Source organism: Dermacentor silvarum, chromosome 5, assembly GCF_013339745.2.
Source record: "Dermacentor silvarum isolate Dsil-2018 chromosome 5, BIME_Dsil_1.4, whole genome shotgun sequence".
NCBI classification, from domain to species: Eukaryota; Metazoa; Arthropoda; class Arachnida; order Ixodida; family Ixodidae; genus Dermacentor; species Dermacentor silvarum.
The window spans coordinates 118,735,365-118,754,690 of record NC_051158.1 but is presented as its reverse complement, the minus strand read 5'-3'; the positions used below and the strand labels follow the sequence as shown (position 1 = coordinate 118,754,690).

Genomic DNA, 19,326 nt, shown 5'->3' with positions numbered 1-19,326 from the left:
AAGAGGTTTTGCCTGATCGCCGCTAGCATGTTTCTGCGGCGGCGCCTCGCAGCTACGCTGAAGTCTTGTACAGGCCCCAACAGATCCCTGTGACTGCACCACTCAGCTACGCGGAATTCAATGCCGTCATTCATTGCGCACGGGCCGAACTAGAAATGTCGCCGCTCTCAGATTTAACGCTCGCTGACAATGCTTCTCTTCCGAACAAGCTACTCGTCACACACGACACCAACGTTCCTCCCAACTCGTCAATGGTTGCTCCTATGCACTGCAACAGCCTGTCCGACGCCATCGCACTACTTTCTCCGTCTGACCATTTTACACATGAAGAAGTCTACTGCTGCCTTTTTAAACGGCGAGCGTCCACGGGGCTCCAGCGTTATATTTTTTGTAACCCGTTTCAGTACCATGTGATGTTGCTAAGAGGCGAATGCCTTGGCAATGTCGAAGCTATCGAAGACGTGCAAATTATTGTCGTGCCCGAAGCCACATATTGTGCCCGTGACAGTACGCTTGGTTCTCTTTTTACGTCTGGCCCATTGCCCCCATACGAGTATGTGTTCGATTATTCTATTGCCGATGACCTCACACTAGGCCAGCTATCTCAGCTTCTGTGCATCTTGCAAGAATTTCGTTCTTGTTACGATGTCGGGCCAGCTTCCCTGGGTCGGACGTCGGCAGTTACACACCTCATCGGCACTGGCTCACAATCGCCATCGCGGACACAACGCCCATATCATTTATCTGCTACAGAACGTCGTGTGATTATTGAACAAGTGGCCTATATGCTCCGCCGCGAAGTGTTCTGACCTCCTCACAGTCCATGGGCATCTCCCGTTGTCCTTGTTGCGAATAAAGACGGTTCTGTACGGTTCTGTGTGAACTATCGGTGCCTCAACAATATCACTCGCAAGGACGTTTGCCTGCTTCCGCGAATCGACGACGCTATTGACAGCCCAGAAGCAGCAGAATTTTTTCATCTCTTGATCTACGCTCAGGGTATTGTTAAGTACCCGTGGCAGATGACGATCCACCGGAGACCGCCTTTGTCACGCTCGACGGCTTATATGAATTTACCATCATGCTGTTTGGACTTTGTAATGCACCAGCAGCTTTTGAGGGCATGATGGATACCGTTCTGTGTGGCTTGAAATGGCACAGGTGTTTGTGCTACCTTGACGACGTCGTTACTTTTGCTCCGGACTTCTCCATGCACTTTAAATGCCTCCGACGTGTTTGAGAAACGCTGGCCCACAACTAAATTTACAGAAGTGCCTATTTGCAGCGCGGCAGCTAACGATACTTTGTTACGTCGTCTTCAAGGATGGAATTCTCCCCGATCCAGCCAAACTTTGTGCCGTCGCCGAATTCCGTAGGCCTACGGCCACCAAAGAACTGCGAAGTTTTGAAAGTTTGGGTTTCTACTTCCGACGCTTCATTCGAAGTTTCGTCACCATCATATTGTCCCTGACGAAGCTCCTTGGAAGCAACGGACCCATTTATTCGGGGTCGTCAGAGTGCGAGGAGGCGTTCGCAAATCTTCGTCGTTTACTGACGTCTCCCCCAATATTGTGCCACTACGACCCGACGGCCCCCACAGATCTGCAGACAGATGCCAGCGGTGTACGCCTCGGCGCTGTCCTTGGGCAGCGCCAACCTGGCTTTCCTGGAATTCCGACTTGCGTGGCCTACGCAAGTCGTACCCTTACGAAAGCCGAGACCAATTATGATGTCACGGAAAAAGAATGTCTGGAGATCATGTGGGCTCTTACCAAGTTCCGGTCTGATTTGTATGGCCGCCCATTTGATGTCGTCACGGACCACCCTGCACTATACTGGCTGTCGTAATTGAAAGATCCTCCAGGTCGTCTTGCCCACTGGGCACTTCGCCTGCAGGACCACGATATCCGCGTGCGGTATTGCAATAGACGCCAACATTCTGACGCCGACGCCCTCTCACGCTCTCCGTTGCCTAACGGCAATGCCTACTGCTCACTATCCCACCTGGCTGTTTCTTCCATCGACCTTGAGACTATCACTTCTCACCAGCGCAATGACCCGTGAATTGCCTCGATCATAGACTTGCTCGTTGATCCATCATCTCAGTCAATCACTCGCACGTTGCGTCGTCAGGCTCGGCAATCGCGGTTCGCGACGACCTGCTTCACCGACGCAGTTATACCGCCGACGGCCGCGAGTGGTTGTTAGTAGTTCCCAGCAGTCTGCGCTCCGAAATATGCGCATCCTTTCATGCCGATCGACAGTGCGCACACTCGGGAGTTTTGAAAACCTACCAGCGCCTTGGATAGCGCTACTACTGCCGAGGGATGTACAGTCTGTTTCACACTTAGGGGAAATCTCGGAGCGCATTGCATCGCGATGCGGCGAGCGCTGGAGTCGGGTGCAGGAAGCAGCTAGCGCAGGCGCAGACGCTCGAGGCGCGTTATCTTGAACCCGACGCGGCTGGCCGCCAATCGCGTCGACAGCTCGACGCAAGATAACGCGCCTCGAGCGTCTGCGCCTGCGCGAGCTGCTTCCGGCGCCCGACTCTAGCGCTCGCCGCATCGCGATGCAATGCGCTCCGAGATTTCCCCTAAGTGTGAAACAGACTGTACAACTACGTTCAAAAGTTAGTTCTCTCCTGCCCCGACTGTCAACGCCGGAACTTTTTACGCCAGCTGTCCTGTCGCCAGCTGATCTGCAGCCTCTACCCTGAATTACCCGGCCATTCGGGCGCATTGGAATCGATTTGTATGGACCACTTCCTTTGACATCAGCTGGTAACAGCTGGGCCATTGTTGCAGTCGATCACCTTACACGATACGCCGAAACTGGTTCCTCATTTCTACTTCGCTGATTCATCCTGCGGTATGGTCCACAACAGGAATTGCTCATTGATCGCACAGGTGACTTCCTGCCGGAAGTAGTTGAAGCCATTCTCAAAGAGTGCCACGTTGTTCATCGCACAAACAATGCTACCTCCCTCAATCCAATGGCCTTACAGAATGCTTCAGCCGTACGCTCGGCGACGTGCTTCCAATGTACGTCGCCTCCGACCACATGAACTGGGACGCCATTGTGCCAATCGTAACCTACGCGTATAACACCGCCACTCAGAGCACAACTGGCTTTTCGCCCTTTTTTCTTACTGTACGGTCGGCACCCGTCAAACACCACCTACACAATTTTACCCTACCGGCCCGATGCATCCCAGGGGTCGCCTATTCTTGCGCGGCAAGGCATGGTGAAGAATGCCGCGATCCTCGCACTTGCCTTCACTTCGCTGTGACTCCACTTCCTCGGTCACCTTGCTTCCTGGTGCGCTTGTGTGGCTCTCTGTCCCATTCACCACCCCTGGCCTCTCACCGAAACTACTTCCGAAGTATGAATGCCCTTACCACATCGTCGAACGCGCGTCTCCCGTGAAGTGTGCAGTCGAACCAGTTGAACCGTCTTCGGACCTGCACCGTCGTGGAGGAGACATTGTCCATGTGGAGCGCCTGAGCAGATGCTACGATCCGGTCATCGTGACAAGCTGTTAGGTCGCCGGACGGCTCCCTTTTCACTCCCGCGGTAACTAAAGCGAAGAGAGACGCTAGTGAGTACGGCTGTAGTGTGTCCAGACGCTAGTGGGCCAAGCGCTCTTGCTCATCAACAGCGCTCGTGCTTGGAAGCTGTGTCCTCGTTTGACTGTCGCGGATACGCTGCTCCCAGCTCTAATAAACCTTTTACAATGGTAACTTCATCGGCCTTACAAACTTATCAACACAGGCACACCATGTAAATTAACAAGCATGGTGTCACGCGAGCACAAACAAACATGAACGCCCGTCACTCGATTGCCGCGGAAACTCGCTGTGAAAAGGCTGCAGTTATAGAGTCAGCGCCGCAGTAGCAGCGACGGAATTGAACTTCGTGCCGGCGCTCACATCAACGCGATCTAAGCCGCCAAAACAAAGGGAGGGCGGACTCTGGCTTTGCCGCAGATGGCTTTCTAGATACAGCCGCGAGGTCGGTAAAGTGACTGGAACCTGGGAAGTACCGCAACCGCCGGAGCGCGCGCAGGCACACTGCGCTGTTGTTACCAGAGTTGGTCCAACGCGTCTCTCGGGCGGCAGCAGCTCAGCTATGTAGCTTCGCTTTCAGCGGTTTATATTATCGCAAATCGACAGATTTCATCAACCTTAACATAACAGATGAGATGGTGCATCTTCTATGCGCGCGAAGCCGTACAGATAAGTACGATCGTAAAATATTTACAGGTGCCAAATTGCATGCAGCGAGACCAGCGACAGGCCGGCCTTTCGTTTGTTCTCCTTCCCGATAAGTTTTGTACTCGTTGGGAAGCTATCTAAGGACTATACTAAATTGTTTAATTTATGTATTTATTATTTATTCTTTCAAAATACCCCCCAAGGCCCTCATTATGAGGGTATTACATGGGGAGGGGGGGGGGGGGTTGGTCACAGGCGCACAGGCACCGGTCATAGATTATACATCATATTAAAAACAAGACAATATAACAAAAGTAATAATAGAGTGAAACATAGGTAATATACAAAATAAGTCACAATTATTTCGGAGAAAACATTAGTACATATTAGGAGAACATAATGCAACTGCAATGAAAAGCAAATTAGCAACAAACATCAGAAACACTGTAAAAGTCACAACATAATAATAGTAAGATCAGTTGACAAGTCGTGAGCGAATTAAATCTTGAAACTTAGTCAAGTCTGATTCCGTGGCAATGTCTGATGGTAAGGCGTTCCACTCAGTTATTGCGCGCGGTAAGAAATTAATATGCATAATGGGATGACTGGCAGTTGATGCGTTTGACTTTTTATGGATGGTCACGACGTGGAAAGATAACTGGTGTTAGGTAGGTAGGTAGTAAACTTTATTGACGTCCTGAAGTAGTCACCCCTCGTTCTCATGGAGGCAGGACCGCGGGCTGCTCCCACTTCGGGACGGGAAGGCCAAGCCTCACCGCCGCATCGTGGGCCTTCTAGACTGCCTTGAGTTGATCGGACCAGTCATGACTCTTTATCATTAAATAAAATGTGTCTTGCGGGATCCCTTGATCCGTGTGGTGCTGTAAAGAGGGGCACTCCCAGAGCATATGGTTAAAATCACTGTATCCGCCGCAGTCAGGACACGAAGGAGAGACCTCCGCTAAGCGACTATAGATCGAGAGGCTGGGATACGAGTGCGTTTGTAATAACCTAAGCGTAACCGATTGACGCCGTGATAGATTTCGGTGGGGCAACGGAAATGCCCTGCGAGCAAGTTGATAATGCTTTGTGACTTCGTTAAAGGTGAATAGTATGTCCCTAAAGCGGGGGGCTTCCGTCTCCGCCACGATCGGACCAGACCCGTCGCGGGCCCCGCCCGGCGCACCGGCCCCAGATAGCCCGGTGCGGCAAGGAAGACCTCGCGCCTGAGCATGGGCCAATTGGTTGGCGCTGACAACCCCCCCCCCCCCTACTTTCGACCCTACATGGGCCGGTAACCCGGTGATGGTGTGGTGAACAAGTACTTTTCCTTCGAGTATCTTGGCGACTTCTTTACAGACGGCCCCAGATGCGAATGCTCTTGCTTCCGATCTCGAGTCTGTGTAGACTTCCGTTTTGCTTGGATCTAGCAGCGCTAATGCTAGGGCTAGCTGTTCTGCCTTACCGGGCGACGGGGTACTGATTGATGCGGCCGAAAGTACCCGGCTCTAGTGTCAATAGAGACGGCCGCAAAACGGGAGGTGCTGCTAGCGGAACATTCGTATTGAGCGGCATCGACGAAACATGCGTCCGACGTGTGTGCGTGTGTCAGGAGTGCGGAGGCCCTAGCCAACCTTCTGCCTGTATTGTGTGGTGGGTGTACGTTCCTCGGCAGTGGAGAAACCTTAATGCAAGATCTCGTGTGATTTGGCAGTTGCGTGTTGCGTTCCATCGCAAAAATGGGATTGATGTTGACGCCTTCAAGGATCTTTCGCCCCGCAATGGCGGACGAAAGTCTAGCAAGCTGCGCCGTCTGCTGCGCTTCAATGATTTCCTCTAGGGTGTTGTGAACACCTTGACTCCTGAGGCTCTCAGTGTTAGAATGCATCGGGAGGCCAAGGACCCTCTTTATACTCTTGCGAATGAGCGGGTTTAGTTTGGTTCTCTCGTGAACTTGCCATTTGTGCATAGGTGCAACGTAGTTTACATGACTCATTAGGCACGCGTGGTAAATCCTCAGAAGGTTGTCTTCTTTGAGCCCTCCTCTATTGTTGGACACCCTGGAAATTAGTCTAATTACTCCCTCCGCGTGCGAAGTTAGTCTGTTGATTGTGCGACCGTTGTGCCCGTTGGCCTCGATAATCATGCCTAAAACCCGGATAGAGTCAACTCTTAGGATCGTTTTCCCAGCTGCCGTGTGTAGTCTGATATTGATCTCGTATAAGGGCTTCCAATTTTTAGGTTTTGGACCCCTTTTAGTTGGGCGATACAGGAGAAGTTCAGATTTTGACATCGAGAGTTTGAGTCCCATTTTCTGTATGTGACTAACAACGCAGTCGACTGACTCCTGTAGAGGTCGTTCGACTTGTCCGTCCGAACCTCCAGTGCACCAGACGGTGATGTAGTCAGCGTAAATGGCGCTTCGGATACAGCCTAGATGTTCTAGCTCGGTCGCGAGCTCGCACATGGCAATATTGAAAAGAAGCGGTGAAACAACCGACCCCTGTGGCGTGCCAACGGTACCAAGCTCGTAAAGCTCCGATTTGAGATCGCCGAGTTTGATGGTGGCCTTTCTATCTTTAAGGAAGGAGCTAACAAAGCTGTGAAACTTCTCTCCGAGGTTGAGGCATGAGATGGAGTCCAGAATGTGATGGTGGGTTACGTTGTCAACGGCTTTTTCGAGGTCAAGCCCAAGAAGGGCCCTGATGTCTCTAGTATCACGTTCTAATACGGGGTGCCTAATGATCAGCATGACGTCCTGCGTAGACAGGTGTGGTCTAAAGCCGAACAAGTCATTGGGGAACAACCCCTCGTCCTCGATGTGTTTAGAGATTCTGTCATTGATCACGTGCTCAACTACCTTCCCTAGACAGAATGTGAGGGATTTGGGCCGTAAGTTTTCTATCCCTGGGCTGCGGCCTGGTTTCGGGATGAGAATTACTCATCTGGTGGTGAATAACTGGTGGTGACTGAAAGAAATGAGAATTACTCATCTGGTGGTGAATAACTGGTGGTGACTGAAAGAAATCATCATGTAGTGATGGATAGTGGTAAAGCTTGTGGAAAAGTATTAGGCGAGAAATTTTACGGCGAAGTGCTAAGGTGTCCAACTGAGTTTATTCTTTAACGAGGTTACGCCGGTGTAACGTGAATAATCTGGAAAAAATGAATAGCGCAGCACGGTTCTGCAAGGCTTCGATGTTACTGATGATATAAGTTTGTTCGGGATCCCAAATGGCAGACGCGTATTCTAGTTTAGGACGGATTAATGTTGTGTACGCTAGTTTTTTAACAAGTATTTAGGCTACATTTAAGTTATGTTTAATAAGTCCGAGAGTACGGTTAGAAGAGGCAAGGGTATGATTAATATGATTATTCCATGATAAGTTTGACTGAAGATTGATGCCAAGGTACTTGTAAGTTGTGGCGAGTTCCACAGCATTGTTATTAAGGGAGTAGGTGGTTGGAATTCGTGGCCTATTGGTGAAAAACAAGAGTTTACTTTTGAAAATATTTAATGGCATTAACCAATTAGAACACCATGCACTTATTGCCTCCAGGTCAGTTTGTAGTAAGTGATTATCAGTGCTACTTGTTACACATCGATAAAGTACACAATCATCTGCAAATAGTCTGATTTTGGACAACACGCAACTGGGTAAATCATTAGTATAGATTAGAAAGAGTAAAGGTCCAAGTACGCTGCCTTGTGGAACTCCAGACGTAACATCAGCATAAATAAGATGAGTTAGAATTGTTAACTGATGTAAACTGAATTCTAGATGAGAGAAAATCGGTGATCCATGCACTTATAGTAGGGTGAATGTTAAGCTGTGAAAGTTTAAGTAATAGCCTGTGGCGTGGAACACGATCAAATGCCTTATAAAAATCTAAAAATATCACGTCAACTTGAAACCCAGCGTCTATCAGTGCGAGTATGTCGTTAATAAATCCGGCTAGTTGGGTTTCGCATGAGTAGCCCTTGCGAAAACCGTGCTGATACTTCAAAATAACGTTATGGTCTTCAAGGAAGTTGATGACTTCCTTGAAGAGAGTTATCCGGGCCACTATTCCGTTGTTTTAAGCAGTCAGAAAACAGCACACGAGAAAATGTATATTTTAATGTTCAACATTGGCATGCCGATAGATATTTATTGCAGTGGTTTTCCCACTGCACGTTATTTTTTACACAGCCGCCCTGATTCCGATGCTCTTTGAGTAGCATTTTGCTCGGTTCTGCATATTTCTGAGCATCTCCTCGCCTTGTTTGTGCCAGGCAAACCACGCCGTCTACAAAGCAAACGCGTGAAGAAGCGTCTCGATCACATTATGGCAGCTACGCAGTTCGGTGATACTGCGAAGCTTCTCAGCTTTGCGATATGACCAAGTTAACCTAGTGGGAGTGAAATTGTCGCGCTTTATTCGGTGCAGGTGATTGCTGTCTCGCTCTTTCCACTTAATTGCTATCGCGAAAAGCACTTTCCTGGACTACCCGTGGTTGCTGCACCCATGAGCGCAGCACCCGGGCATTTCCTTTCGTCTTGTTTTATTTTAAATCTGCGAAAGTTACATATGCCCTAAATCACACAAAATAAAAACTCCGACCTCGCCGATGGCTCGTACGCGCGGCGTGTGCGAGCGATGCCTTTGTCTGCTTGTCCGCTCCGGCGCGGCGCCAACATGGCGGACAGTGATCGCCCGAGTGCAACTGACCAATCGGCGGCGCGGCGGCGAAGAGAAAAGAGTTGTGGTACTTTTAGGTTCCAGTGAGTTCAGCGGGCGGGCGCTCACGGTGCCTTGAAGCGGGGACTCGCCGCGTTTTAAGTAAAGCATATCTTCACTTTTTCTCACAGAGCCCGTCTGTTTTCTACAAGGAAATGGAATAAAAATGAAAATACGACGAGAAATTCAGTATTAGATGACAACTAAGGTTGTCATACGGCTAACTATTCTATGAAAATGCGTAGTGCGAATAGCTGATCTCGTAGTACACTGTTCTTGTAGCACCTCATTATTTTCTTGTCTCGTGAAAGAATTAGGCAAGCATTTGTTTGGCTGAGAAATGTGACAGAAAGCCTGTTCGTGATCTCCAGCTATTTGAAGCTTCTAGAAAATTTTGTATCACGTACCCATTAATAAATAAAGCTACGTATGATACGTGATAGGAACACTTAATGCCCTTTTTCTCCTGAGATGACATACAGCAGAAGACATTGCGTGTGCTTGTGTAAGCTTTTAAGGGCCGTACGGAAACAGAGTAGAGTTGTTCTTCTTAACGTCAGATTACTTTTGTAGTTCCCACAAAAGTTATCTCGTGGCACATGGTACGCTTAACGCAAATTTTGTAGAATATTACGCTGGACATACCTTTTTTTAAGAACAGCAACATAGTAGTACCCTCAAACAATATAGCGTGTGAAACCATATTTTGTGTAAAAAAACATCATTTAACCGAGGGGAACACTGATCTGTGCCCTGTTACACTTCTTAGAAGCAACCCCACGTATTTGTATCATAAAAGAGATTAAAATAATAGTTGCCACACAGAATAACCACAAAACCTTGCTTGTAAAATACATCACTATGCGCAGATAAAAAGCAAAAGAACGGCCTTGAATTTTGCGTTGTTTTCATGTAAAATAATTGTCAGAATATCGTTTTCATGTACGAACCTATTGCGCGCCTTGTGATTGCGCACCCCCATGCACAATTTCCATAAAAACGAACTTCACAAAACATTCTAAATGAGAGCAGCCATAGACTTCACTTACAGGCCCTATGTCCTGGAAAAGTATGCACTCTCGTTATTTGGTTTGTCTTTTTGTCAAGTTCCAAAAAGGCTGCACTTTGAGCGTCATAGATCTGACAACATGCGCTATTACAAGGGACTTAGCTGTTACCGCTTAGCGTGAACGCAAACAAAGAGCTCGAAAGCTATCCTTCAACTATATAGATGCGAGTAGGTGGCTCACACAGTGAGCACTGTGACATGGCGGGTATGTATGTGCGGCCGTAGCATCGCAGACGATGAAATGTAGAATATAAGTTAATATTAGCGGCTCTCTGCCACATGTTCGCACTGATTATCACAGCCATGTAAACTTGGGTTCACAGAATTAGTATGCCGCGTGGTGAGGAGTTAACGTTTCCGGCATTGATTTTGAAACAACGCTGATATCACAATGAACCTTGAGAAGAGCCAACTATTTCAGTGTAGTAACTTGCCTTTCATGTCTGAATCGGTTATTCGTTCACAGAGTTGCCGGCCTCTACAACGCGGACGACGTCGCTCTGGCTTGCGAATACCTCACCATATACCTGTCATTTTCCTTCAACTTCAATTTCATATGCTGTGGAGCCCGCTTGGTGATCAGTGACAAGTATTGGTCGGTACCCGACTTTATTTCTTCCGTCAAAAAGGAAAAGGTAAAGACATTGCTTTAGACTGGCAACACTCTTACTCTCGATGTATTCGCATTTATGCAGTTTTTGTCCGGTGTCAGATGAAAAATTGGCGGCTCATCGCTCCTCTGGCGATGTTTTGCGACGTTAATGCTATCATAAATATTGATTATGACGGGTGTGTGGTGATGTTGTGTTTTATAGGTTGCAATATATCTTGTTATGGCGCAACCAAGAGTCACGCCAGGCAGGAGAAGACGATTTGACGTGTGGAAGTGCTATCCCTCTTGACGGCCATCTTTTTATGTATCGTTGCCTCTGTTGTAAATATTGTAAATACATCTTTATATGTGACTTCCGCAACGTAACAATATTATGGTGCTTATTTGTATGATTATAATTATATAATAAACACACAGGCGCAGAGATGTCATATGTTCAAGTTCAGAGTGTTTATTAAATAGCTTGACGATGGACGCTGAGTGGTCGCCCTCATCTCTCGTACTTACGTCGACACATAATGCCATCTGGCTGCGGGCTGTTGTGATTGATGAACCCGTACAACGAGAGTTCGATTCCGCCCTGCACCGGGGCAATTTTAACATTTTTTGGTGTGCCACATACCCATCTTGAGAAATTGACGACAATCAGGCACTGATCCAGTGAGCCATGCTTTGGCATAAAATAGCTTAGATACATAACGCGAAGTGGATAACGCCCCCGAAGAATTCTAATTGCATTAGGATCCGTCTTTCTCAATACATTTGCGCAATATGATATACGTACCATGTGGACGCCACATTTATCTGTTAGTCTCAAATGGAAGGCAAATATTGAGACAAAGAAGAGGCTTAAAATAAAATACCTCAACGTAACAATGCGACAATACAGAAAATGAGAGATACCACAATGTGATAAAGATAGTAGCATGGATTACAGGAAAACTGGTGTTGGATCTTCTTCTTTCATACGTCTAGCAGACGATCGCTCATCATCATCGTTTTGCGCCTCAAGAGCTCCGCTCACTCGAGAGCATGAAGCCATTCTTTTCATAGTCGTTGTTCCTTTAAAATAGTACGTGCTTAAGATGTGCCGTCTCTGTTTCATCAAGACAGCGTGGTAGCCGGCGCACCTTGAGGTCCACTCACATGGTGCCGACACCCCCTGGGAGCTTCTTAACAACGTCAAACTCACCGATTCACGGTATCGCGCTGCGATACCTGTGCATTTGGCGAAGAGTTCCCGGCTGCCAACTGACTCACGGAACAGTTACTCCGACGACGCAAGTGCCTAAGCTCGCAATTGGACGACGTCCTCAAAGAAACTGAAGGAATTATACGGGAACAGCAGGAGCCAGCAAAATCACAGGTCAGGGTTTTACATGACCGGATTGACGCACTCTACCTGCAGATAGCGAAAACAGACGAGAAAATTTTAAACGAGACGCCTGACGATCTGATCGAGAGTGAGACGCTAGAGGCGAGCAAATATGTAGACAAGGTTGTTACAATAACATCAAAACTTCGTTTCGAGCTTCAATACAGCCATACCTCCCAAGCTTTGTGCCAGACGCGCAGCCAAGCTTCAGTCAGCATCAAGTCTAGACTGCCGAAGTTGGAACTGATGAAATTCGATGGTAACCGAAAACAATGTCACCGTTTTTGGACAAAGTTTTCGACGGCAGTGCACCATAAGAAAGAGCTCAGTACTGCTGACAAGTTCGATTACCTGCGCACCCTACTCAGTGGAGCAGCCGTTTGGGCCATATCTGGACTCCAGCCAACTGAAGATTGCTATCAGGACGCGATATATATTCTCAAGAAACGCTTCGAAGATGAAAGCATAATAGTTCAAGAGCACCTTCGAAGCCTTTTAGATTTGAGACCTATCTCGTCGTCTTGGAACATCACGCAACTTCGAGATCTCTATGACCAAGTACAGGTGCATGTAAGGAGCCTCAAAGCTCTTGGAACGAGCCCCTCAACGTACTGTTCCATGTTATGGGAGATTATTTTGCGAGTTTTACGGTAAGACTTAGTGCCTAAATTTCATGAGCTTTAGAAGCCGACGAATGCATCGACAGCTGTATAAACGAATGAAGCGGAAGTTGACTCGGAGCACCGGATGACGAAAGCAGAGAAATAGTTACAAATTCTTCTGGCGTACATGAATCATCAACTTCAGTGCCGAGAAGCTGCGACAACGTATACGTCTGCCAAAACACCAGAAGTCGTCCAGAAAAATAGAGAGGCATCGCGAACTGTTCAGCATCGCAACGTGTCATCAACAGCGGCTCTACAAAATGTGTTGGAGAAGCCTGACCTGTGCCTGTTTTGCAAATCATCTAGGCATAGTGCTGCAGTCTGCGACAACAAAGAAGTGAATCTGACATTGAAGAAGCAGATTCTCACCAAGGCTGGACGACGTTTTCGATGTCTAAAACAAGATCATACAGCAAGGGACTGTAGAAGAAGGCGAAGAAGTGATCGATGTTCTCGACGTCACGTCACCTTGATGTGTAACCCTGACTTCAAGAAGGAATATAATGAGGCTTCTGCGACAGCAGTTAACCTTCTTTCTCAACAAGCGAGCCCCGTTATATTATTGCAGTGCTTGACGGCGAGAGTGGCAGGCACAGCAACTTCAAAGCATTACAAGATACTCTTCGACGGTGGAAGCCAGCGCAGCTTTATTACCATACGGGTAGATGCATCACACACACTCGGCTGTCAGTTTCTGGAAGAGGAAACGGTGAATGTAGGAGTTTTCGGAGGACGGAAGACTCAGAAAACAATGAGAAGAGTTCGCGTGATCGTCTTCCCAGAAAAGAAAGATAAACCTATTGAAATCTAGGCATTAGAAGTGGAGGACATCTGTAGCGAGCACATTCCCATTCGAGATGAAGTTTTAAAAAAGATGGAAGAAACTGGATTGGATATACAGCCCTCTATTTAGGTGGAGATAACGGAAATTTTCTAGATATACTTATAGGTTCAGACTACTACTGGCAACTTGTGACTGGCGACGTGAAAACCGTGTGGAAGAAATGAAGGATTTAAAGGCTGTGCACGTTAAATAAGGATGGACTGTGCAAGGGCCACTTACTCTCCCAGGCAGCATTGTTCACTATTCCAGCATCATTGTGCTCCGAACCTGCGTAGAAGAAGACACTGTCTCGGAGGTTCTCTCGCGATTTTGGAACCTGGAAAATCTAGGTGTCAAAGCTGATGAAGAAAGCCTGCTTGATAGTGAACTGAAGCTACAAGAGTTCGAGAAAAATATAACTAGAATTGACGGTCGTTATCAAGTTCGACTTCCTTGGGAGAAAACGGTGGACTTAGCAGACAATTTCTCTGTGGCCACTATACGTCTTGGCAATTTGATTCGCAACCTCAGCAAGGACCGCAGCCTATTGGAAAGGTACGACAAGACCATTCGTGGATATCTGGAAGAAGGATCAGCAGAAAGAGTTTCCTATTTAAGTTCCACGAGCTCATTTCGACTTTACTACATGCGGCATCGAGCGGTGATCAAGGAAGGCCGAACTACAACAAAGATTCGCATCGTTTTCGACGCATCCTCGCATGAACGTGGAGCGAACTCATTGCACGAAAATTTGGAATCCGGGCCTAGCTTAAACCCAGACGAAGCCGCATTACTTTGCGTTTCCGGCGATACAAGGTAGCTATGACAGCAGATGTTGAAAAGGCCTTGCTTCAAATCGGCCTGCATGAGGAGGACAGAGGTTCACTGCGATTCCTCTATTTTACAGAGCTTCCTCGGACAAACCAACCTTTACCAGAACAAGAAATCTGGAGGATGACCTGAGTGCCATTTGGAGCCACTTCAAGCCTTTTTCTTTTGATGACCACGTTGCAAAATTGTTTTTGGTGCGCCGAGGATAGCTACAGAACGACAGCTGTACTGCTTCAGAAATCCATGTACATGGACGACCTTCTGATTGGAGCTGACTTAAGGCTGACTATTCGACGAGCCCATAAGAAGGTTATCCATAGCGGCGTACGAGATACCCTGATTAAGATTTTTGAACGATTTTGGATTCAACAGGCCAGACAACTAGTCAAGAAAACCACACGTCGATGCCTGGTATGTCAGCGGCTACAAGCAAAGCCAGTACATCAAGAAACACCTCCTTTACCAGAAGACAGGTTTACCAAAACCGAACATTTCTTGGTCACAGGAGTTGACTTTGCTGTACCATTATTCGTCAAGGAAAGTGGTCATCAATGTGCTTATATTGCACTATTTACTTGCGCTGTCACTTGGGCCATACATTTAGCGAAGACATGACTGCAAAAAATGCCTATTTGCTTTAAGGATATTTATTTCACGAAGAGGAATATGCAAGATCATGTACAGCGACAATGCCCACACTTTTGTGGAGACGTTCAAAATATTGGGGAACTACATAACTGACGGGATGCAAAAGTCTGCTCCTGTTCACTACGTTTGCCGGGCGGATCCGAAGTCAGACGCCCTGTTCAACTGCTCTACCCATTGTAAATTGAATAACGCCATCTGCTGGGCGCGGGAAGATGTTGGAACTTCTTCTTTCATACGTCTAGCAGACGATCGTTCATCATCATCGTATTGCGCCTCACGAGCTCCGCTCGCTCGAGAGCATGAAGCCATTCTTTTCATATTCGCTGTTCCATTAAAAGAAGAGTACGCGCTTAAGATGTGCCGTCTCTGTTTCATGAAGACAGCGTGGTAGCCGGCGGACCTTGAGCTCCACTCACAACTGGTATACACCGGTCATTTAAAATTTCAACATATATGAGTACTTTGGCGTGTTAAGGAATAGTTGGAGTATTTTTACGACACTCTGCCTACTTATTTTGAATATTCATCTTGTACTGCAGCTTACGTTGATTTAAGTTGCCCTTACGTAAGTACTGCCCTTACTTTGATTTAAGTTCAACGAAGGCAAAATAGTTTTAAGGCAAGATTTCTTGGTTACATTAATAAAGTTATCCGTGAGGAAATTCCCCGCACCTATAGTGAGATGGAAACAGCTGTGTTTTAAGAAGCTCTGTCTAGTTTTTATGCCTGTGCTTGCCACTGCTTTCAAACATGGTCGTTAGAAGCCAACTGCAACGAGATGTTGAGCCACGTGAGACGCCTAGTTTCAGATTGTGGTGATGTAATACAGAAGCCACCGTGCAACTTTTGGTTTCTAATACGCTCGGATACGTCAAGAAAAGCAAGCGAACGTAGGCGTTTTTGATACCCAAATTCAGGAAAATGTCTCTATTGCCGCTCGCCGGAAATGACGAAGTCACATGAGGTTAAGCGCCGCCCGCAGCTGCTTGCTTCTCGAAGAAAAATCTCAGGGGCGATGTACTGAAACTAGACATAACTAACCGGCTGGCTAGCCATCACTCGCACGCGCTTTCTGCTTACGCGCTATTTAAAGGTTGCTAATTTTAAAACTAAACAAACTGCACGCATATTCTTCTACCAAAATAAAACTGTAGTATCTACTGGTCATTTAGAGCCGATTTAGCCAATGTGAGTTTTTCTTGCTGTAGCTATTTATTGGTGCCTAGACCAGCTCGGAGATTTACAGAAAGTCAATACACACTGGCCTCATGTAACCTGGCAGTATATGAGCACTTGCGCAAGATTTCGTGTAGTACGAATAAAGACGCCGTTACTACCAAGAAAATGCACATAGCCGGCATTACACGAAGATACAGACATTATATGCGTACCCCAAAAGGCAACAATGAAAATATAATGTTCTTGCAACTTTGGCTCAAGAGAAGAAAAGCGGGACAAAATCGCCTAAAAATGCATCTGATTTCCATCAGCACGCAGTCGAAATATTTGCCACTTTTTCCGCGTAATGCATCTTGTTCTCTCTAGTTACGGAGACTTGAAAAATGTCAATATCATTAAAAACATGGCTTCGAAATATGGTTTGGTAACAGACTTTATAAATTGGTGCTAGACCAGACCAGACGAAGCCAGACTAGAGAGCCAGGGGAAAATGTTGGTGCAGAACGGTCGGCCAGTTGACGGGATTGCTGCTGCCACTGGTCCACGGTGGAAAAATAGTGGGCAAGCTGGCGGCGTTCGTCAGCATGTCGAGCAGCTGCAAACAGTGGAGTACTTTTGGACGCATCAGATTTACACGAAATAATTGTATTGAAAGTATTAGAAGGTTTTCTTCTATATATGAGAAAGTACGGGGGCAATCCAGTAGTTGCTTGGGCCGCAGTATTACACGCATACCTAACGAAAAGAAGAACTTTGTCCAAATTTGAATGATCAGAGGCAACGTGCATTGATAGCATATCACCAAGAGTATGGTTGAAGTTCGCGAGGGTCACCGTGGCGCAGAACGAAATGGCGTAACATAAAAGATGCCACATCGCGGGCGGTGAGCAGTCGGCAGAGCGGCTGTTTAAGCATAACCGGTCAAGTGATCCACTGCAACAATACAGAGGTTCCCTGCTGAAGTGGGTGGTAGCGCTCCGTATACGTCAATACAAAGGGTCGACTAGAGCAGGGAAGCGGTTGTGACGGGTAGACTTGTACGGAACGTAAGTTGCGGTATTGGCACTGAGCACAGGAGCGAATGAATTTCGCACGTAGTTATACATGCCGTGCCAATAAAATCGAAGGCGTAGTCGAGCGTAGCTCTTCAAGAGGCCGCTGGCATGCGCTACTGTGGGTCTGCGTATATGAGCACGCAAACCACAGTGTAAGGCGTCGCAGATAGAGTTATGTATATGGCAGAGTATCACAAGAAGCCACTTGCGACCGTCAGAAAGGTAGTTACGACGATAAAGAAGGCCATCGCGAATGCAGAAGTGGGTAGCCTGGCGGCGAATAGCGCGAGATGTTGAAGAGTTGGACGGATCAGAAAGGATGCTGATGAGAATACTTATCCAGGGATCCTTGCGTTGCTCCGACGGCATGTCGTGCCGTGCATGTGATGTAGGTGTGGGCTCAAGGGCGGATAGGCAAGCGCTGTGAGCTAAGACCGGTGAGAGTGAAAGGGCATCAGCATCCGTGTGTTTGCGGCCGGAACAGTAAAGGACGCGGATGTCTTGCTCCTGTAGCTTAAGGGCGCATCGAGCAAGTTGGCCGGATGGGTCCTTGAGGGTGGGAAGCCAACAAAGGGCATGGTGGTCAGTGACGACGTCGAAAGTGTGGAAATAGAAATAAGGGCGAAATTTTCCAAGGGCCCAAATAATGGCTAAACACTCCTTCTCTGTAACCGAGTGATTAATCTCGGCTTTTCTCAGAGTTCGGCTAGCGTAGGCGACGACATATTAGTCAAACCGCGCTTTCCGTTGCGCGAGTACGGCGCCGAGTCTGACGCCGCTGGCATCGGTGTGAATTTCAGTGGGGGTTGCAGGGTCTCAGTGGCGGAGGATAGGTGGCGAGGCTAGCTGGCGGCGTAATATTGGGAAGGCGTCATCGCAGGAGTGTGACCAACCTGAAAGTTCTTTGTCGCAGTTTAGAAGGTCTGTCGGGGGTGTACTTATGGGTGGAAATTTTCGAATGAAACGTCGGAAATACGAGCATAAACCAGCGAATATTTAAAGCTCATTTAACTTCTTCGGTTTTGGAAAGTCGGCGACTGCGTGGCGCTTGGCTAGATCCAGAAGAATTCCGTCTCGCGAGACGACATGGCCAAGAATGGTGAGCTTTCGGGCACCAAAACGACATTCTTAAAGTTGAGTTGGAAGTCCCGCGTCAGTGAGGCACTTCAGAATGTGCTCGATGCGGCTGAGGTGTGTGCGGAAATCAGCGGAAAGGACAACTACGTCATCCAGGTAGCTAGACGTGTGTTCTATTTGAAGCCGCGTAAAATATTATCCATCATCCTTTCAAAAGTGGCTGGAGCGTTACACAGGCCGAAAGGCATCAGGGTAAATTAGTATAATCCGTCAGATGTGAAAGCTGTTTTATGTCGATCAGATGGTGCCATAGGGACTTGCCTGTATCCGGAACGCAAATCCAGCGTATAAAAGAACTCCGATCCCTGCAAACACTCGAGGGCGTCATCGATGCCGCCTAACGGGTAAACGCCCTTGCGCGTTGTCTTGTTCACACGTTGGTAGTCGACGTAGAACCGAATAGAGCCATCCTTTTTCTTAACAAGAACGACCGGAGATTCCCAGGGACTGTTTGAAGGCTGCACAACGCCGTGCATAAGCATGTCAGGAACCTGGGGCGGTATTCTCTAAGAGTCTACCTAGTGGACTGTCCATTTCGGCGACCGTTGATTCGCTGCTGCTTGACATGCAGGAAGGAGACTGGCCGGCACCTTCCTGCACGTCAAGCAGCAGCGAATCAACGGTCGCCGAAATGGACAGTCCACTAGGTAGACTCTTAGAGAATATGCCCCTGGTCGTCAATTACACGACGGTCCGAGGCGGATACTCGATAAAAGCGTTGCCGTAGAGGTGCATGACTGCCTGTATCTATCTGGTGAAAGACGGTCGATGTGCGACCCAAACTGAGAATAGGGCTGTCGAAAGAAGTGCGGGACTTCTGCAGGAGAGTGAGCAGCTGGCTTCGTTCGGAAGATGACGTTTCATCGTCGATGGAGCGGTGGAAAGCGTCGAGGAATGATTAATCAACCGCAGGGTCCCAAGTAACAGCGCCAAGGTTCGTAGAAGTAGAAGCGACAGGAACGTCAAAGATGCAAAAGGTGTCGACCGGCTGAACG

At 47.7% G+C, this 19,326-nt stretch overlaps 1 protein-coding gene across 3 annotated transcripts in view; it reads left to right on the top strand.

The window, feature by feature from the left end:
• Positions 1–19,326, top strand: part of LOC119454373 (uncharacterized) — a 239,663-nt gene that overhangs the window by 53,549 nt on the left and 166,788 nt on the right. For all 3 annotated transcript variants that reach the window (XM_037716327.2, XM_049668408.1, XM_049668406.1), the window contains exon 7: positions 10,472–10,640. In XM_037716327.2, coding sequence (XP_037572255.2) covers positions 10,472–10,640 — 169 coding nt within the window. The remainder of the gene's footprint in view (positions 1–10,471; positions 10,641–19,326) is intronic.